This window comes from Cyclopterus lumpus, chromosome 12, assembly GCF_009769545.1.
Source record: "Cyclopterus lumpus isolate fCycLum1 chromosome 12, fCycLum1.pri, whole genome shotgun sequence".
NCBI lineage: Eukaryota > Metazoa > Chordata > Actinopteri > Perciformes > Cyclopteridae > Cyclopterus > Cyclopterus lumpus.
The window spans coordinates 6,451,910-6,466,837 of record NC_046977.1 but is presented as its reverse complement, the minus strand read 5'-3'; the positions used below and the strand labels follow the sequence as shown (position 1 = coordinate 6,466,837).

Below are 14,928 nucleotides of genomic sequence, written 5' to 3'. Positions count from 1 at the left end.
TAAATAAGGCATAAAGATGTTATAATCTAATATAGCGTGACATTCACATGGACTTTTCTAAATTGAGTACTGTGACTTTCAGTACATTTTGCTGATGATGCTTCACTCGTACCTAAATAGCATTTTCAATGCAGGAATTTAACTTATAATTGGCTTTTTTCACAATGCTTCTTTTACTGAAAGTATCTGACTTCCACCACTGGCTGGGCTGTTTTGGGAGAAATTAAGCATTTTTTGTTCTCAAGACATGACCAACAGATGGCATAAATTGACACTACTTTAATAATTAAATAACTAGTTTCAACATGACACCTTAAATTATGTTCAGGGTTAAGTTATGGTTGATATTTATGAATAAAACAGACTCTCTCAATGGTTCCGATGATTTAAAGGCACTCATTTAGGGGAAAGACAACATGAGAACCGTTCAGGATATGCAGAAGTATCACATGAAGTAATCAATTGATGTGTGAAAGTACAGTTTTACACTATTTAAAGCTCCAGAATAGAATGTAGTGCAGCCAAAGTTATGAAAAAGATTTTGTCTTTCAAACTTCATGCATTTTGTTATTTAGGGTGAACAATTTACAAAATGTATGTTCTAAATTGAAGCTCAAGATTGCTCTCTGGTTTCTCAGATAATGTTAATGTTTCTGTTACTGCTCATTCTCATGCAACAACCTTTTAAAAGCAGGACCATCCGTGTGGTGAGGGGCGGACTGGGGGAAAGAAGTGGCCCGGGAGTTACTGTCAGACCGGCCCACTCAATACACGGCGCGTTGGGCACTCAATGCATCGCACGTATCGACCAGTCAGTGGCCTACTTGGAAAAATACTCCCCCCCCTAAAAGAAATTATGCTTACCTTTTATGTATATCCCTTTTCATAATGGTTCTAACAATTATCTATTTTGTTGGGTGAGTTCAGCTGCAGAATAGAGCAGAGATAATCACAGCAACCATAATGGAGAGAGGAGGCCTCAACACAGGAGACAAAGTGGTGCTGCTTTATCCCCCAGGTAAACACACACGCACACACACACCTACACACACACACACACCCTTCAGAATTGTAGAGGGGCATCCTACCTTGTTTTTCCATTTGATATACAGTGAACAAGTACCTGTGTTTCAGTTCACAAGGTTGCTGTCTTACTCTTATTTCTGCAGGTATTGACCTAATAGCTGCCTTCTATGGCTGTCTCTATGCGGGGGTCATCCCTGTGACGGTGAGGCCGCCCCACCCACAGAACCTGGCTGCTACTCTGCCCACTGTCCGCATGGTCATCGATGTGAGTGCACACCACTGGTTTTCCAGGAAACTGTCAGATTATCCAAGAAAGAACAAGTAATACAAATAAGTTTGCATGTGTTCCATCTACAGCTCTTTAAGGGGAGACTCTCCAGGAACAAATCGTGTTTGTCATGCACACTGCTCTAATCAATTAAAAGATGTTGGGCTATATTTTTTGATTTTATATTTTTTTTTCACGCTAGTGGAAAAGAAAACATCCAAAATACATGTTTTTAGGGTCTGTGTCATCGGGTGATGTCTTCCTGAATTTGTTTCAGTCTCATGGCCTGAAGCCTGAGGCAATCTGTCCATGTGCCACCTCTCCTGAGGCCCTGACTGTGGCCATACGCAGGTACAACATCTGCATACTCACGCTCTGATGATATGCTCTGATACTATTTTGCCTGCAAACAACAATATTTGCTTTTCACACAATGCTCACAATTAAGTCACTTGTATTTAGTGTGTCTTAAAATTCAGGTGGGGGAATTTCTTTGTTTTTGATTGACATGGCATCATACTTTTAGTTAAAAATGATGTCTAGGCTATAATAATGTCACTACGTAAATTTTCCCACTGCACAAAACACGTCTTAGTCTCAGACTTCAACAATGTATTACCTTTCTGTTACCTCCCAGCTGGACCCATTATTTCCCTCACATTATCACTTCTCTTTGTGCTTTGCCTGCAGGCCTGGTGCACGAGGAGCTCCACTACCAGCTAGAGCCCTCCTGTCCATGGGCGGACTGAGCCACCACGGGGTGATCAGGGTGACCACAGAGGACAAGAACTCTGCTCTCACTGTTCAGGGTGTGGGCACCAGAGTTTGCTTTAATTGGCACTTTCTTTATCTTACCACTACACTACAGTATGAGCTTGTTTGGAAAATAGATGGATGGGAAAGAACACATGCTTAAATGATTCACTAGATGGAGCCACAGCCTTCATGAAACTCTAACATTGTCTTCAATGCAACCTCCCAATTATGTTCACAAGCCCCTGGGTGTGTTTTTGTGTATTACATTACTTCATTTAAATATGTCTAGGCCATAAACCCCATTTGTTTGCAGTAGCAGCAAGCATGTTTACAATATATACAATACAATAAAATGAATTACCAGAGACATATTAAATTTAAATAACAAAGTAAATTTAAATAAATGTATGTATCTGCACTCTGCAGTTAGTGTATTTACATAACACCACACTGGCAGTGGAGCCTGTCAATACAGTTTAGAGGGGAAGGTGAGTCCCTAGCTGCTCCTTGTGAGCCATTGTGCTTTGTGTTTGTGTACAAGTTCACCACATAATGGTGCATGGATGCACATCAATAATCTTTTTAGGATATTTTATTGGTAAATAACAGAAATAGCTCCTGTGTTGTAGATCCCTCCAAACTGAACAATCCCACAAACAACCTTAACCACACTTTGACCTCACTGACCCTACAATAATATGCAGAAGTTTAATAATAGAATCATAAAAATGGACCATTCTTTTTCAACAGTTTAAAACCTGGACTTTAAGACAAAATGTTCTACTTGTATGAACTTTTCACTTTTGCTATTATTAGTCACTGTATATCACACACAATATTACAGCATCAATGTTTAGTTGAGTAATAACCTGCAACTCATTTTATAATCGATTAATTGTTAAGTGGTTTAAGTTGTTTTAATATTATTGTAAACTGAATATCTCCATGTTTTGGGAGTGCGATTACTAACAGTGGCAAGTCTGTGGCAGGCGTCCGTAAAGTGTCAGGACAGCGGCAAGCGAACAGCACTCGTTTGGCACCACTGGCATGTTAGTTTAAATGTATTTCAATATATTTTGTCGTCACATACCTGCGGGTATGACGTCACTGACACTACCTGCAGTATGACATCACTGACGCTACCTGCAGTATGACATCACTGACGCTACCTGCAGTATGACATCACTGACACTATCTGCAGTACGACATCACTGACGCTACCTGCAGTATGACGCCGCTGGCGCTACCTGCAGTACGACGTCACTGATGCTACCTGCAGTACGACGTCACTGATGCTACCTGCAATAAGACGTCACTGAGGCTACCTGCAGTACGACACCGCTGATGCTACCTGCAATAAGATGCCGCTGATGCTACCTGCAATAAGACGTCGCTGATGCTACCTGCAGTACGACGCCCCTGACGCTACCTGCAATAAGACGTCACTGACGCTACCTGCAGTACAACGTCACTGACGCTACCTGCAATAAGACGTCACTGACGCTACCTGCAGTACAACGTCACTGACGCTACCTGCAATAAGACGTCACTGATGCTACCTGCAGTACCACGCCGCTGACGCTACCTGCAAAAAGACGTCACTGATGCTACCTGCAGTACAACGTCACTGACGCTACCTGCAATAAGACGTCACTGATGCTACCTGCAGTACCACGCCGCTGACGCTACCTGCAGTACGACGTCACTGATGCTACCTGCAGTACCACGCCGCTGACGCTACCTGCAATAAGACCTCACTGATGCTACTACCTGCAGTACGACGCCCCTGACGCTACCTGCAATAAGACGTCACTGACGCTACCTGCAGTACGACGTCACTGATGCTACCTGCAGTACGACGCCGCTGACGCTACCTGCAGTACGACGTCACTGATGCTACCTGCAGTACGACGCCGCTGACGCTACCTGCAGTACGACGTCACTGATGCTACCTGCAGTACCACGCCGCTGACGCTACCTGCAATAAGACGTCACTGATGCTACCTGCAGTACGATGCCGCTGACACTACCTGCAATAAGACGTCACTGATGCTACCTGCAGTACGACGCCGCTGACGCTACCTGCAGTACGACGCCGCTGACGCTACCTGCAGTACGACGTCACTGATGCTACATGTCATATGACGTCACTACAAAAAATCTGTCTCATGCCTCATCCCTCGCTGTCTTCTGCAAAAGAAAACCTGTCCTAAACTAAAGATCTGCCTTGCAGAAGGCGGAAAAATGGCAGATTGATTTTTTGCAGAAAGTCTACCGAGCGAGGAACAAGGACTGCCTCATCCCTAGCCGAATTCTGCAAAAAATACAATCTAACCTTTCTAAAAATGTACATGTCTCACGAGTGCGACGAGGCAGTCTCCCGGGCGAAGGACGAGGACCGCCTCATCCCTTGCCACCTTCTGCAAAAATATATATAACCTGTCTAAAGACTTACCTGTCTCACGAGGGCAGTTCAAAAAACACCAGGCGAGGTGCCAAAATACGTCACATGATTTAAGCCGTTATTAAACTTAAGTGAACTCAACTGTTTGACATCTCTGTGGATACATTTTATGGCTGCGCTTTACTTGTTGCCTTTTAATGCGTTCTTTTTGTACTAAAATGGCACACACTGAAGTTGTACTTAAGTACATGCAAGTATACTTTTCTGTAGTCATTACTGTATGGCCCTGGGTCTTATCTTGGCTCTGGGGCCCATGAATCATCAAACTAGATAACATATTAACATTGTTTATAATGTTAGTGTTGTGTGTAACACAGTGATGTTAGCATAACAAGCTAGCTGGTTAACTTAAGCGTTATTTTACGTAAGTTATTAGAAATTATAAGATTGCCCTCTTTATAACTACCACCATGGATAGCTTACTCATCGATTGTAAGCAAGTGACTACGGCTAACATGTTAAATTAGATGATCTCGATGATGACAACAGCGCCAGCTTGTTTATTTGACCAGATCATAACGGTCTCAATTTTGGACATTTTTCTAGCTAACGTTAGCTAGGCTAGCTTGTAGGGAACGTTACCTCATCTGTGAAAAGCAAGCTAACATTGGCCAAGTCAATGCCACAACTTACCATCATGTCACTGTCACCAGTTGGTGGTTTCCCAAATAAGTCAAGAGATTTGTAAATATTTTTGATGCACCTTCCTCCAGACATCTCTTCTTTTTCTCCCTGAGCTTTTCAGCTCCACCTTTACAGGGTTACAAAGGTTGTTAGGAAAGACATTGAAAAAGGAAAACTATTGAGACTCGTCCCCCGAGAACATTGTGGAGGAAAAGGAAATGACAATGTAGAGAGCCGTCTCAAGACCTCTTTCAGGCTCATGGCAACTGTCTCCTTCTACAAATACATAGGTTGGATTTTTATACAGAATATATGTAAATAAATAAAATAAACAGACATACATCTATAAATAAAACATGATTCATAATATCCAATTCCCACACTGTGATTTGTGTCTTATTCATAAGCATGGCCTTGAGCTTGTGAGAAAGGTACACAATGTTTAAAAGCTCAAAGGCTAAGTGACGTGTGATTCTGAGTGTCTTTGCAGTTCTGAACAGGAAGACGCAGTTTCCTCTCTGGCTGTGCTCCTAACTTCGACTGAACATCAGGAAGCTACGACGCAGAGAGATTCCAAGGCGTGATTTAAAACACGGCTATAAACATCCGCTTTGTAAAATCCATAGATAATTACTTTTAGACTGTGCCGATGTCCCCTATAGGAAAGGGAGAACACACATTAGCTCCCAAAAGTCATCTAAATCAACACTGAGACACAATAGGTTTCTGTAATGCTCTTTAATTTGTTTTTTAAAAGAAGAAAATTGTATTGTAGTAAAACAAGACATTTAGTTGAACAAATATTTGTAAAAGCTTGTCTTTTATGTGCTTTTCTTAAAAAGAAAGACGCATAAATAAAAATGGTTACAGACTAAATGGAATTATTTTTTCTTCTGTGAGTAAGAGGCCACAGTTGTGTCCGCTTCCTCTTCCTCTGCAAAAAAAAAAAAAAATAGATCTCAGCTATTTATTTTCCTGGATTAGCCTCCACAGTCCATTGAATTTCAAGGAAATATACTGTATCACAATATCACAAACTCAAATGACCTGGATGCCACTTTAAACATCAGCGAATCTTAAGAAAACCTTGCCACTCCAGACGGACCATCATTTTATAAACTTTTCAAAAGATGCCCCGTCGAGTTTTCCTCTAAACAAGCACAGTTTCTATTTATATTCAACGTCTCTCTCCAAAACTAATTGTGTGTATCCCTGTGGTCTTAAAATGGGCTGAATGTATTTTCTTCTAAATAACACACTTATCTTTCAAGTGTAAACCTGTATTATTTACATCCATGTGTATAGCAGTCTTCAGTTCTTCACTGCCCTTGTTAGCACATTGCTGTGTTTCTTGGTGCTTTACCAGCACCTGTAGATAAGTGGAACACTGTGAAACCATTGGCAGGAATGTGAATGGAGTAATCCACGCGTGTCTGCATGACTTATAAATCGGGGCTGTAAACTGACCTTCACACGACAGCACAGGAGCGTGGCTCCCTGAAGGGGTTGCTGCCTGTGGGGACTCCCACCAGCAGGGCGTCTTTGCCCGCGTTCTGCAGACAGTACTGCTGGAGCTCTGCAGCCGCCTGGGACACCTGGGAAAACAATCACGGGCAGATGTATTTATATGGTATTATAAATGGTACCACTTTCTGATATATGAAGGATTTTAATTCATGGCTAATAATTTATGAATGCTTTATAGATCAGTTAAGCCATTAATAAGAACAGAGTTGTCTAATGTTTTGAAGGTTCTGCAGCATCAAACTTGCTTTGTATTTCTAACCAGCTGTTTAGTTACTTTGCTGTAGGCTTATTAGAAAGCACCCTAACGATACTGATAAGGTCTCCCTAAGGAACTGACCAGACAAACGATTATATAATACATTTTTCAATTCAATTCAGTTTATTTTGTATAGCCCAATATCACAAATTACAAATTTGCCTCAGAGGGTTTTACAATCTGTACACATACGACATCCCTGTCCCAGGACCTCACATCGGATCAGGAAAAACTCCCCAAAAATAACCTTTCACAGGGAAAAAAGGGAAGAAACCTTCAGGAGAGCAACAGAGGAGGATCCCTCTCCCCGGATGGACAGAAGCAATAGATGTCACGTGTACAGAATTAATTAAATAATAAATAAGTAATGCTTTTAAATCCCTAATAAAAGCTTTTCAACTGTTGTACACTTAGCTGGTTGTTAAATTAGCATTTAAAATGACAATAAAACAAACGAGTAAAAGACAGCTGAACAGAAGAGAAAAGCTAAAAGGAGAAAAGCAAGCGACGGTATACGTGTGAAGTACAACATTCATAAAACAAAGACATTCAGTCCAACAAAAAATCGCGTTACAAAACAGTGAACATAAGTAAAACTATTAGGATCAGTTACAATTACGTTATACAAAACACACATTTTTACATCATCACATAACACACATATTTAGACTGTGAGATGCTATTTTATTGTAATCTAAAAATAGCTAAATCTGGCATATGTCACAATTCTAATGTATCAAAGTGTGTGGAAAGAGCAGACTGCCACATTTATGTGTTTTGGATTAATGTATTTTTAAATACATTTTAAAAAGACAGTGTTGAACAACCGTGCTGTCACAAGGCAAGTTGTTGGCTGATGAATGAATACATTTAATAAAATAAAACATAACAAAGTCAAAGAAAAGCTCACTAGTAAACCATTAACACTCTCATTCTTTAGATTTATAATCTTTTTCCGTCTTTACCTTGATTCTCTCCACACTGGCCTCGAGCTTCAGTTGTTCTACCAGCCGTCGCATGTTGGATAAATTGGAATTAGAGGTCATGTTGGAGGAAATTGTTTTTGGGCAGAGAAGAATTCCTGGTACGAAAAAGTCCCCTTCAGTCTTTCAATGCACGACCTGACTGCACTAATGGGCAGCGAAACGCTGGGAAAGGGCTGGCTGGGTTTCTTTCCAAATGACCTCAGTCCACTTCAGTATAGAAAACAAGGAGAGGTGGAAGGAAACACCAGCCTCCAAATGTACTTGATACACTTATTCAAGTATTTAGACATGGTTGTTGTCATTGTAGTAGTTTACTTGCACTACGTTGCTGTTGCTATGTATATTTATTTGATTTGTATTAATATTATTTTCCCCCAGTGAATAGATATATAGTTAAATAGTATAGTTTACTCAAACTTTACACTGCACCACAGATACAAAGGAAGAGTTTGAGAGAGGAAGGAGGACGGGAGGGAGAGGAAGTTGAGATAAAGGAGCGACAAAGGAAGTGGAAAGAAGGGGGAAAGAGAGAGGGAAGACTGGGAAGATGAAGGAAAATAGCAGGAGCATCGAGGACAAGAGGATGCAAGAGAGGAGGAAAAAGGGGGGAGAGAAAGGACGTAGAGGACCCCTTTGATCTCCTCCTCCGGCTTCTTACCTCCTCTCTCTTGTTGTACTTCCACAAATGGGAGGATGTGGGGAATGGAGTTAAGAGAGCGACGTAGGAAGATGTGGAGGAGGACGCTTGGAACAAAAAGGAGGCAGAGAAGTAGGTCTTGATTAAGAATGATAATTAATTTAAGAATTGTATTAAACAAAAATAACAATATTTTTAACATGGTGGACTACAGGTGTTTTGGTCCAGGTGTGCACATATGGCCATTCAGTGTTAAGCTTCAGCCTGATCAACAATATGTTCACTGAAGGTTTTGGTTTCAAGTCGCTTAAACCTATGTTTACATAAGTTACACATTATGATTTTGTCGGTTATAACATAACAACATGGCCAATATTGAATAGTGTACTAACTCATAACAGGAAAATCCATCGCAAACGTCCTGTCTGTTACTATCTGCAAAATCAAGGCTCAGATATGTTTTTAAAATACATTTTAAGAAGTTTGTTTTTATTGTTTTCAAATAAATAAAAACATTAGCAACATTCTCAGTATCTCTGGTTAATTTAAACAACGTGTGTGCTTCTAATACCGCTATTAAACTTTTTTTTTAAAAAGCCAAAACATGTAAAACTTCAGGTTGATGTGACGCGAAATCTTGGTTGACGTCCGTCCTGCAGTAGGTAAATTCGTTGGCTCTGCGCATGCGCTCTTCTGGGCTGCCTGAAAGTGCCGCGAGACGTCGTGCTGCAGCTGAACTGTGAATTACTAGCATACGAGCAGCTCTTGAATGCAACTGAAACCCACATGGCTAATGAACTACAACACGGTCTGCCCGTGTCCTCATTGGTCCGCGGGTGCTTTACACAACGGGATTGGCTGTAAGTAGCTTTGGGGGCTGATGGTAAACATTACAGGAAAGTAAGAGAAGCTCCTTCACTTCTTCCAACCAACGGCGCAGGTGTTGAAACGAGAAAAAAAAATTACAAAATAATGAGCTAAAGCGACCCGCCGGGACTCTTTGATTTACAGCGGCGGGCTTCAGCAGACATGGTGGAGGTCTTCACCGGGCGGACACTCGTGAATAAAGACGGGGATTTAGTCGATCCCGATGAGGCGTTGAGGAACAAAGTGGTGGGGATCTACTTCTCCGCAGGATGGTGTCCGCCGTGTCGAGACTTCACACCCATCCTGTGCGATTTCTACACGGAGCTGGTGGAAGAGGGCGACCCTCCGGCTCAGCTAGAAATTGTTTTCGTCTCTTCCGACAAGTCGACCCACGACATGGTTGAATATTATCACGACATGCACGGAGACTGGCTGGCTCTGCCCTGGACGGACGACTACAAGCAGTGAGTGTCGCGAGCTCGTTGATGAGAAGTTGGTGCAAGTTTTGCTTATTTAATTGAGTGAAGTGTTCACGAATGGGTGACTCGTTGACTCCTTCACTAAACGTGTTGAAGTGGATGTTGTACGTCACAAACCCACTTTGCTGCACTTGACAGTGCTTTACGTGTCTAGGTGTTTACCTGTCACGAGGATTGTTCACACTGTTGCCTAAACGGCTCATCGGTCTGTGCTCCAGCTTATGTGAAACGCTTATCGGGGTCACCCTCGGAGGGATTAGGGTCAACTGCACGACAGACACGCGGTCTGTTTAACTTTAAATTCATGCTTTGTTTTAATTCAGTATATATTGTCTCTAATTGTTACATTTAATCCGTGTCTCGTATGGTTTTTATATACATTGTCAGGGGTTGAGCTCTCAGATCATTCACTTAAGTAAAAGTAGCAAAACCACAATGAAAGTCCTGCATTCAAAGTGTTATTTAGGTACAGATGTATTGTAGCTAAAAGTACTCATTATGATAAGTTATTGTGTATTATTTACACTTGGATTGTAATTAGGCGACTGGTGCATGAATGTGTGAAGCTGGTCGAGGTGAAGTTCACTCAAAGTGTTTTTAAATATACTGCTTTAAGTTTTACTTTATTGTGTGTTCAGGATTTCAATATCGAAGTTGTTCAGGGGAGAGCTCATTTAATATTTTTTCTTACTTTTATTTATTTATTTTTGATCCACATTAGCCACTATTAAGGTAGCAACTATTCTTGAATCCAAAGGCAAAAGGAAACTAATATAATAATAATAATAATAATAAAGAAATACTGTATATCGCTGTACTGTTAATTCAATAACAACGATCAATATTTTGAAACTATCGCATTAATCTGAATCTGTAAGGTATCTTTCTATCGGCCATAGCTGTCAACGCAGAGGTAGAAGTGCAACAAGTGCACACAATGGAAATATGAAAGCAGGGTACTAGATCTGCAACAATTAAATGAACAAATTATATCTAACTATTTTCATTTTCAGTTAATATTCTCTCTGAGGAGTAGACATCCAAAATGGTATATAATGGAAATATTAAGGTAAAGTAGAAGCATAGATAGATAGTTACTTTATTAATCCCGCAAGGGGACATTTATACATACAGGTAAGCAATAAAATGTTAAAAAAAATACACAATAAATAAAATAAAAGCATCTCAGGTTTGTCCTCTTACGACCTGATGTGCTTTCATGCGTTCCATCACCGTCAAAGCGTTCAATGTTTTATGTCATGTTTTATATCCCCAAAGCAGCCGTTGTTACAGGTGTTTCTTTGTCTCTCTCGTCTCTCAGTGAGCTGAAGCAGCGCTACAAGATCACAGCGGTGCCCAAACTGGTGATCGTGAAGGAGAACGGCGACGTGATCACCGACAAGGGCAGGAAACAGATCCGAGACCGAGGCCTTGCGTGCTTCAGGTCCTGGCTGGACGCCGCGGAAATCTTCCAGAACTTTAATGGTTAGCGAATGAAGACGAGGAGCACGACGAGGAGCACGTCGAGGGCTCCTGGAGCCACCCTGGAGAGCTGGACAAAACAATATAAGAAGGGTCTCTAAGGGATATGAAAGAGAAAATTACATTTCTGTGGCACAACATTAGATTATTTATTCAGATTTTAAGACTTTATTTGCTTTTCTCCTCTCTTTTTTTTGGGTCAAAGATTGAATATGATTTACTTCTAAAATCCTTTTGAATGGAACAATGTGAGAAGGAAAAGTGCAACTTTGGTTGAATTGCTCACCAGTCATGCTTTCATGAGGGGTTTACAGGTAGATATGGATGTATTTTAAGGGTTCACAACCCAAAAAGGTTGCAAAACATTTCTTTAAACATCCTATGCATTAAAGACAAACCTCAGGCATATCCACTATGGTTCATATGTGAAAAAAATATTTGCTTTAAGGGAATTGTGCATTTAATTTGTATAATACAAGCCAGCTACTGTGGTTTCTTTAGAAAAATACATTCATACGTTCTTTAAAAGCTTGTGCACTAACTAAACATACAGTTAAACCTTGCTTTATTAAGTAGATATGCTTTTGTATATTTAAGGTTTGACTTGTAGTTCTACTTTGAGCTGCCTGTATATTTTTTTATGTCAAATTAGTGGTTTAGATGGTTGTTATTAAAAAAATATATATATATATATATATACATTCTGAGATTTATTGTCATTTGTTTTGTCTCACATTTCTCCTTTTCTCTCTGATTCCCCGTTGTCTCGTTAGGAAGCAGAAAGCCCGCGGGGACATTGTTTCCAACGTGCTGGCACATTCTCATCCTTGGTCCTAATTGCCTTCTTTCCCCTCGTGCACGCTGGCAAGGCTGTTCTCACTTTGTATGTAAAACATCCAACAGGCATGACGCCGTTGTGACGAGCATGCAACGGCCAGTCCCTCGAGTGGCTGTCTGTCTGCTTTGTAATATCAAATGCTGCGAGTCTTCAAAGAGCAGCGTGCGGCACCAGGTAACGCCCCGAGGCTTCCTTCAGAAATAATTTTGTCTGCAGGTGGTGCTTCTCTGGGTGGTTCAGGTATATTTATACCTCCCCTCATTCACAGGTCTCAGAGGACTTCCACGTCTCACAGTCTACCACCGAATGAAATTATGCTCTTCAGAGTAAAGGATAGGTGGGAAATTAAGCCTCAAATTAGCAAAAGACTACCTGTATCCGATTAAACTCTAATGGTCTGCTTAGCATCTTTATTTCTCTGGTGCACTTTTGTGGACGCTGCAGTTTCACATGTTTACCACGTGGGGTCGCTATTGTGTCACATGAGAATAAATCGAATTTGCACGATTTGACCTGCGTTAAGGACAGTTTGCCCTTTTTAGCAGGACGTTTTTAATCAAAACAGAGTGTTTGATGTATTCCTTAAAATATATTCAGAAAGAATCTTTATTGTGCTCCATCATAATCTGGTCAAATAGAACTGGAAGCTGCTTCGCTTTTCCGTGCGCATTTTTTTCATCGTATCACATTGCGCCCGTCTATCTTCTTATAGATCCCGATAGAAGTTACATTATCCTGTTGTGTGTGTGTGTGTGTATTTGCATTATCATATTAGCTTCAAGAATATGTGTCATGATGTGAGGTCAAAGGTCAACATCACAGCCATTTATTTTCTGGCCCCACAGAAGAAATGGATGGATGGATGGATGGATGCGGTCCATCAATTATAAGTTTCTAAGTTGTAACTAATAACTTCCTGAATGTTAGATTTTCTGTCGATCAACTACTCAAGGAATTGACTAATCGTTGCAGCTCTTGAGAGATTTGAGACCTGCACAGGAAGCTGTCCACTTCTATACTGAAACCTGATGTCCTGTGGAGGGGTTTTATAATCACGAGAGATGGGTTGTGAGATGAATGGACATCCCAATCCTTCATTCTGGGGCCTTAATAAAAGTGGTTTAGATACTGCACATATAATATGAATATAAGAGAGCACATAGAGACTAATTGTGTTTTGTGTATTGGCAGTGTTATGTATTACATTTTGGTACATTTACTCAAGTACTGAGCTTAAGTGCTTCTGTCCAGATTCAAATTGGTAATACAAAATGTAATCAACAGATAAATTATAATGTTTTATTATAAGATGTTATTTTTACATTGTAACCCTACCTTCACCATCATTAAAGTGATGCACACATTAATGTTTCAATTATAACCCAGTAATATGATAGGCCTATAGTAATTATTCTGAAAATAGGCCTTTGGTACTTATGTTTATTTTATTGACACTGGTAAGCTATTGCAACGTTTACCTCCCCCGCCTTACAATAATGTCATTGAATGACGAGTCCCCACACAATCATAACTGAAATCCATATGAGACCGTGAAGATTATAAAAATAAATTAAAGTGTTTTATGCTTCGTGGGTTTTGCTTGATTGAGACCCATGCAGCTGACAGAGAACCTCCCAGTTTAGATCAGGATGGATCTTCACATTAATTGGAGTCAGTCGGTCTTCTTGTTGTCTTTAGAAATGAAAGGCAGCAGTGTTGATGTTGAATCAACTAACAAGGCTGTCTTTATGTGAGAGCAGGGCGGGAGGAGGCGGAGAGCTGGGTGGACTGGCGGGCCCTCCACCGAGAGAGCGCTGCCGTCAAGTTCAACACGTTAACGGGCAGTACTTCCGCTCTAAACCTTCAGAATAAGACGCCCAGTTGTTGCTAAATCGATTAGTGGTTTATCTCAACTATTCAGGTTGATCACAATACTAACATTTAGAAAAGGGTCAGATCACAGTTCAAAGAACTTTTTCTTTTTCTTTTTTTTCTTTTTTTTGCATGAACTCAGTGGAGGTCATTTCTCTGCCAGGTATACGTCTAATCTCAATGACCACTGCTGTAGAGTTTGATTGAATGAATACAAAACCCAATTTTGGCACGCAAATCTGAGCAGGAACAATTCCTAATTGACTGATCAGTCCAGTAGGAATGAGCTGTGGACAGACCGATGCACACACATAATCGAACACATGATACCCTCCGGGCTTACACCCACTAAAGATGATTTTAATAAACTGTGTCCATGAAGCCAACAGGAGGTTGAGTTCACCATCTTACATAATCCCAGGAGAGGACTCATCTAGAGACCCAAGTCAGAGTCAAAACAAATATTAAATGCAAGCAATACCTTTAACTTATTTCCAGGATAAATGCAATACATTATTTTTGTTGGTCAATTACTGTATAGTCACACATTTAAAAGCTATATTTTAGTATTGATTAGTAATTTGCAACTGAACATGATACGTATGTTAGTGGCAATTTCGACAAGTATTGTACAGTGGGTTGTAGAGTTATTATAGAACCAAACACATTCATTAGCCTTCTTTCTGAAAATTAGGATAACACCAATTAGACTAAACAAAAAACCCAGCACGGTGAACATACTGTCAAAAAATACATTAATACGCCTCTTAACGTAATAACTGTGTGACTTAATCAGGATAAATAATGGTTTATATACGATTTTTTTTTTGGGAGCGTTTCAGAATT

The 14,928-nt window shown here is 40.4% G+C and overlaps 2 protein-coding genes across 4 annotated transcripts; one reads left to right on the top strand and one right to left on the bottom strand.

Moving 5' to 3' along the window:
- Positions 1-5,953: 5,953 nt before the first annotated feature.
- Positions 5,954-8,010, bottom strand: gng10 (guanine nucleotide binding protein (G protein), gamma 10). The gene is made up of 3 exons (XM_034547136.1): positions 7,887-8,010; positions 6,606-6,733; positions 5,954-6,072 (listed from the first exon to the last, which is right to left on the bottom strand). The coding sequence occupies exons 1-2, from the start codon at positions 7,965-7,967 to the stop codon at positions 6,608-6,610; spliced, it is 207 nt and encodes a 68-aa protein (XP_034403027.1). The 5' UTR covers positions 7,968-8,010; the 3' UTR covers positions 5,954-6,072; positions 6,606-6,607.
- A 525-nt stretch (positions 8,011-8,535) lies between these two features.
- On the top strand, positions 8,536-12,030 carry nxnl2 (nucleoredoxin like 2). Of its 3 annotated transcripts, none has more exons than XM_034546928.1 (3): positions 8,536-8,676; positions 9,556-9,875; positions 11,212-11,380. In XM_034546928.1, the coding sequence occupies exons 2-3, from the start codon at positions 9,574-9,576 to the stop codon at positions 11,378-11,380; spliced, it is 471 nt and encodes a 156-aa protein (XP_034402819.1). In that variant the 5' UTR covers positions 8,536-8,676; positions 9,556-9,573. The 3 variants fall into 3 exon arrangements, with proteins under 3 accessions (XP_034402819.1, XP_034402818.1, XP_034402821.1); XM_034546930.1 differs by lacking the exon at positions 8,536-8,676 and adding an exon at positions 9,368-9,444; XM_034546927.1 differs by lacking the exon at positions 8,536-8,676 and having other exon boundaries at positions 9,353-9,875; positions 11,212-12,030.
- Positions 12,031-14,928: the final 2,898 nt, after the last annotated feature.

Bases quoted from the DNA above. Each gene is read 5' to 3' on its own strand.
- gng10 (XM_034547136.1), bottom strand. From the start codon at position 7,967: ATGACCTCTAATTCCAATTTATCCAACATGCGACGGCTGGTAGAACAA. The intron at 6,734-7,886 runs GTAAAGACGGAA...TTGTTTTCCCAG, and splicing joins CCAGTGTGGAGAGAATCAAG to GTGTCCCAGGCGGCTGCAGA.
- nxnl2 (XM_034546927.1), top strand. From the start codon at position 9,574: ATGGTGGAGGTCTTCACCGGGCGGACACTCGTGAATAAAGACGGGGAT. The intron at 9,876-11,211 runs GTGAGTGTCGCG...CTCGTCTCTCAG, and splicing joins TGGACGGACGACTACAAGCA to TGAGCTGAAGCAGCGCTACA.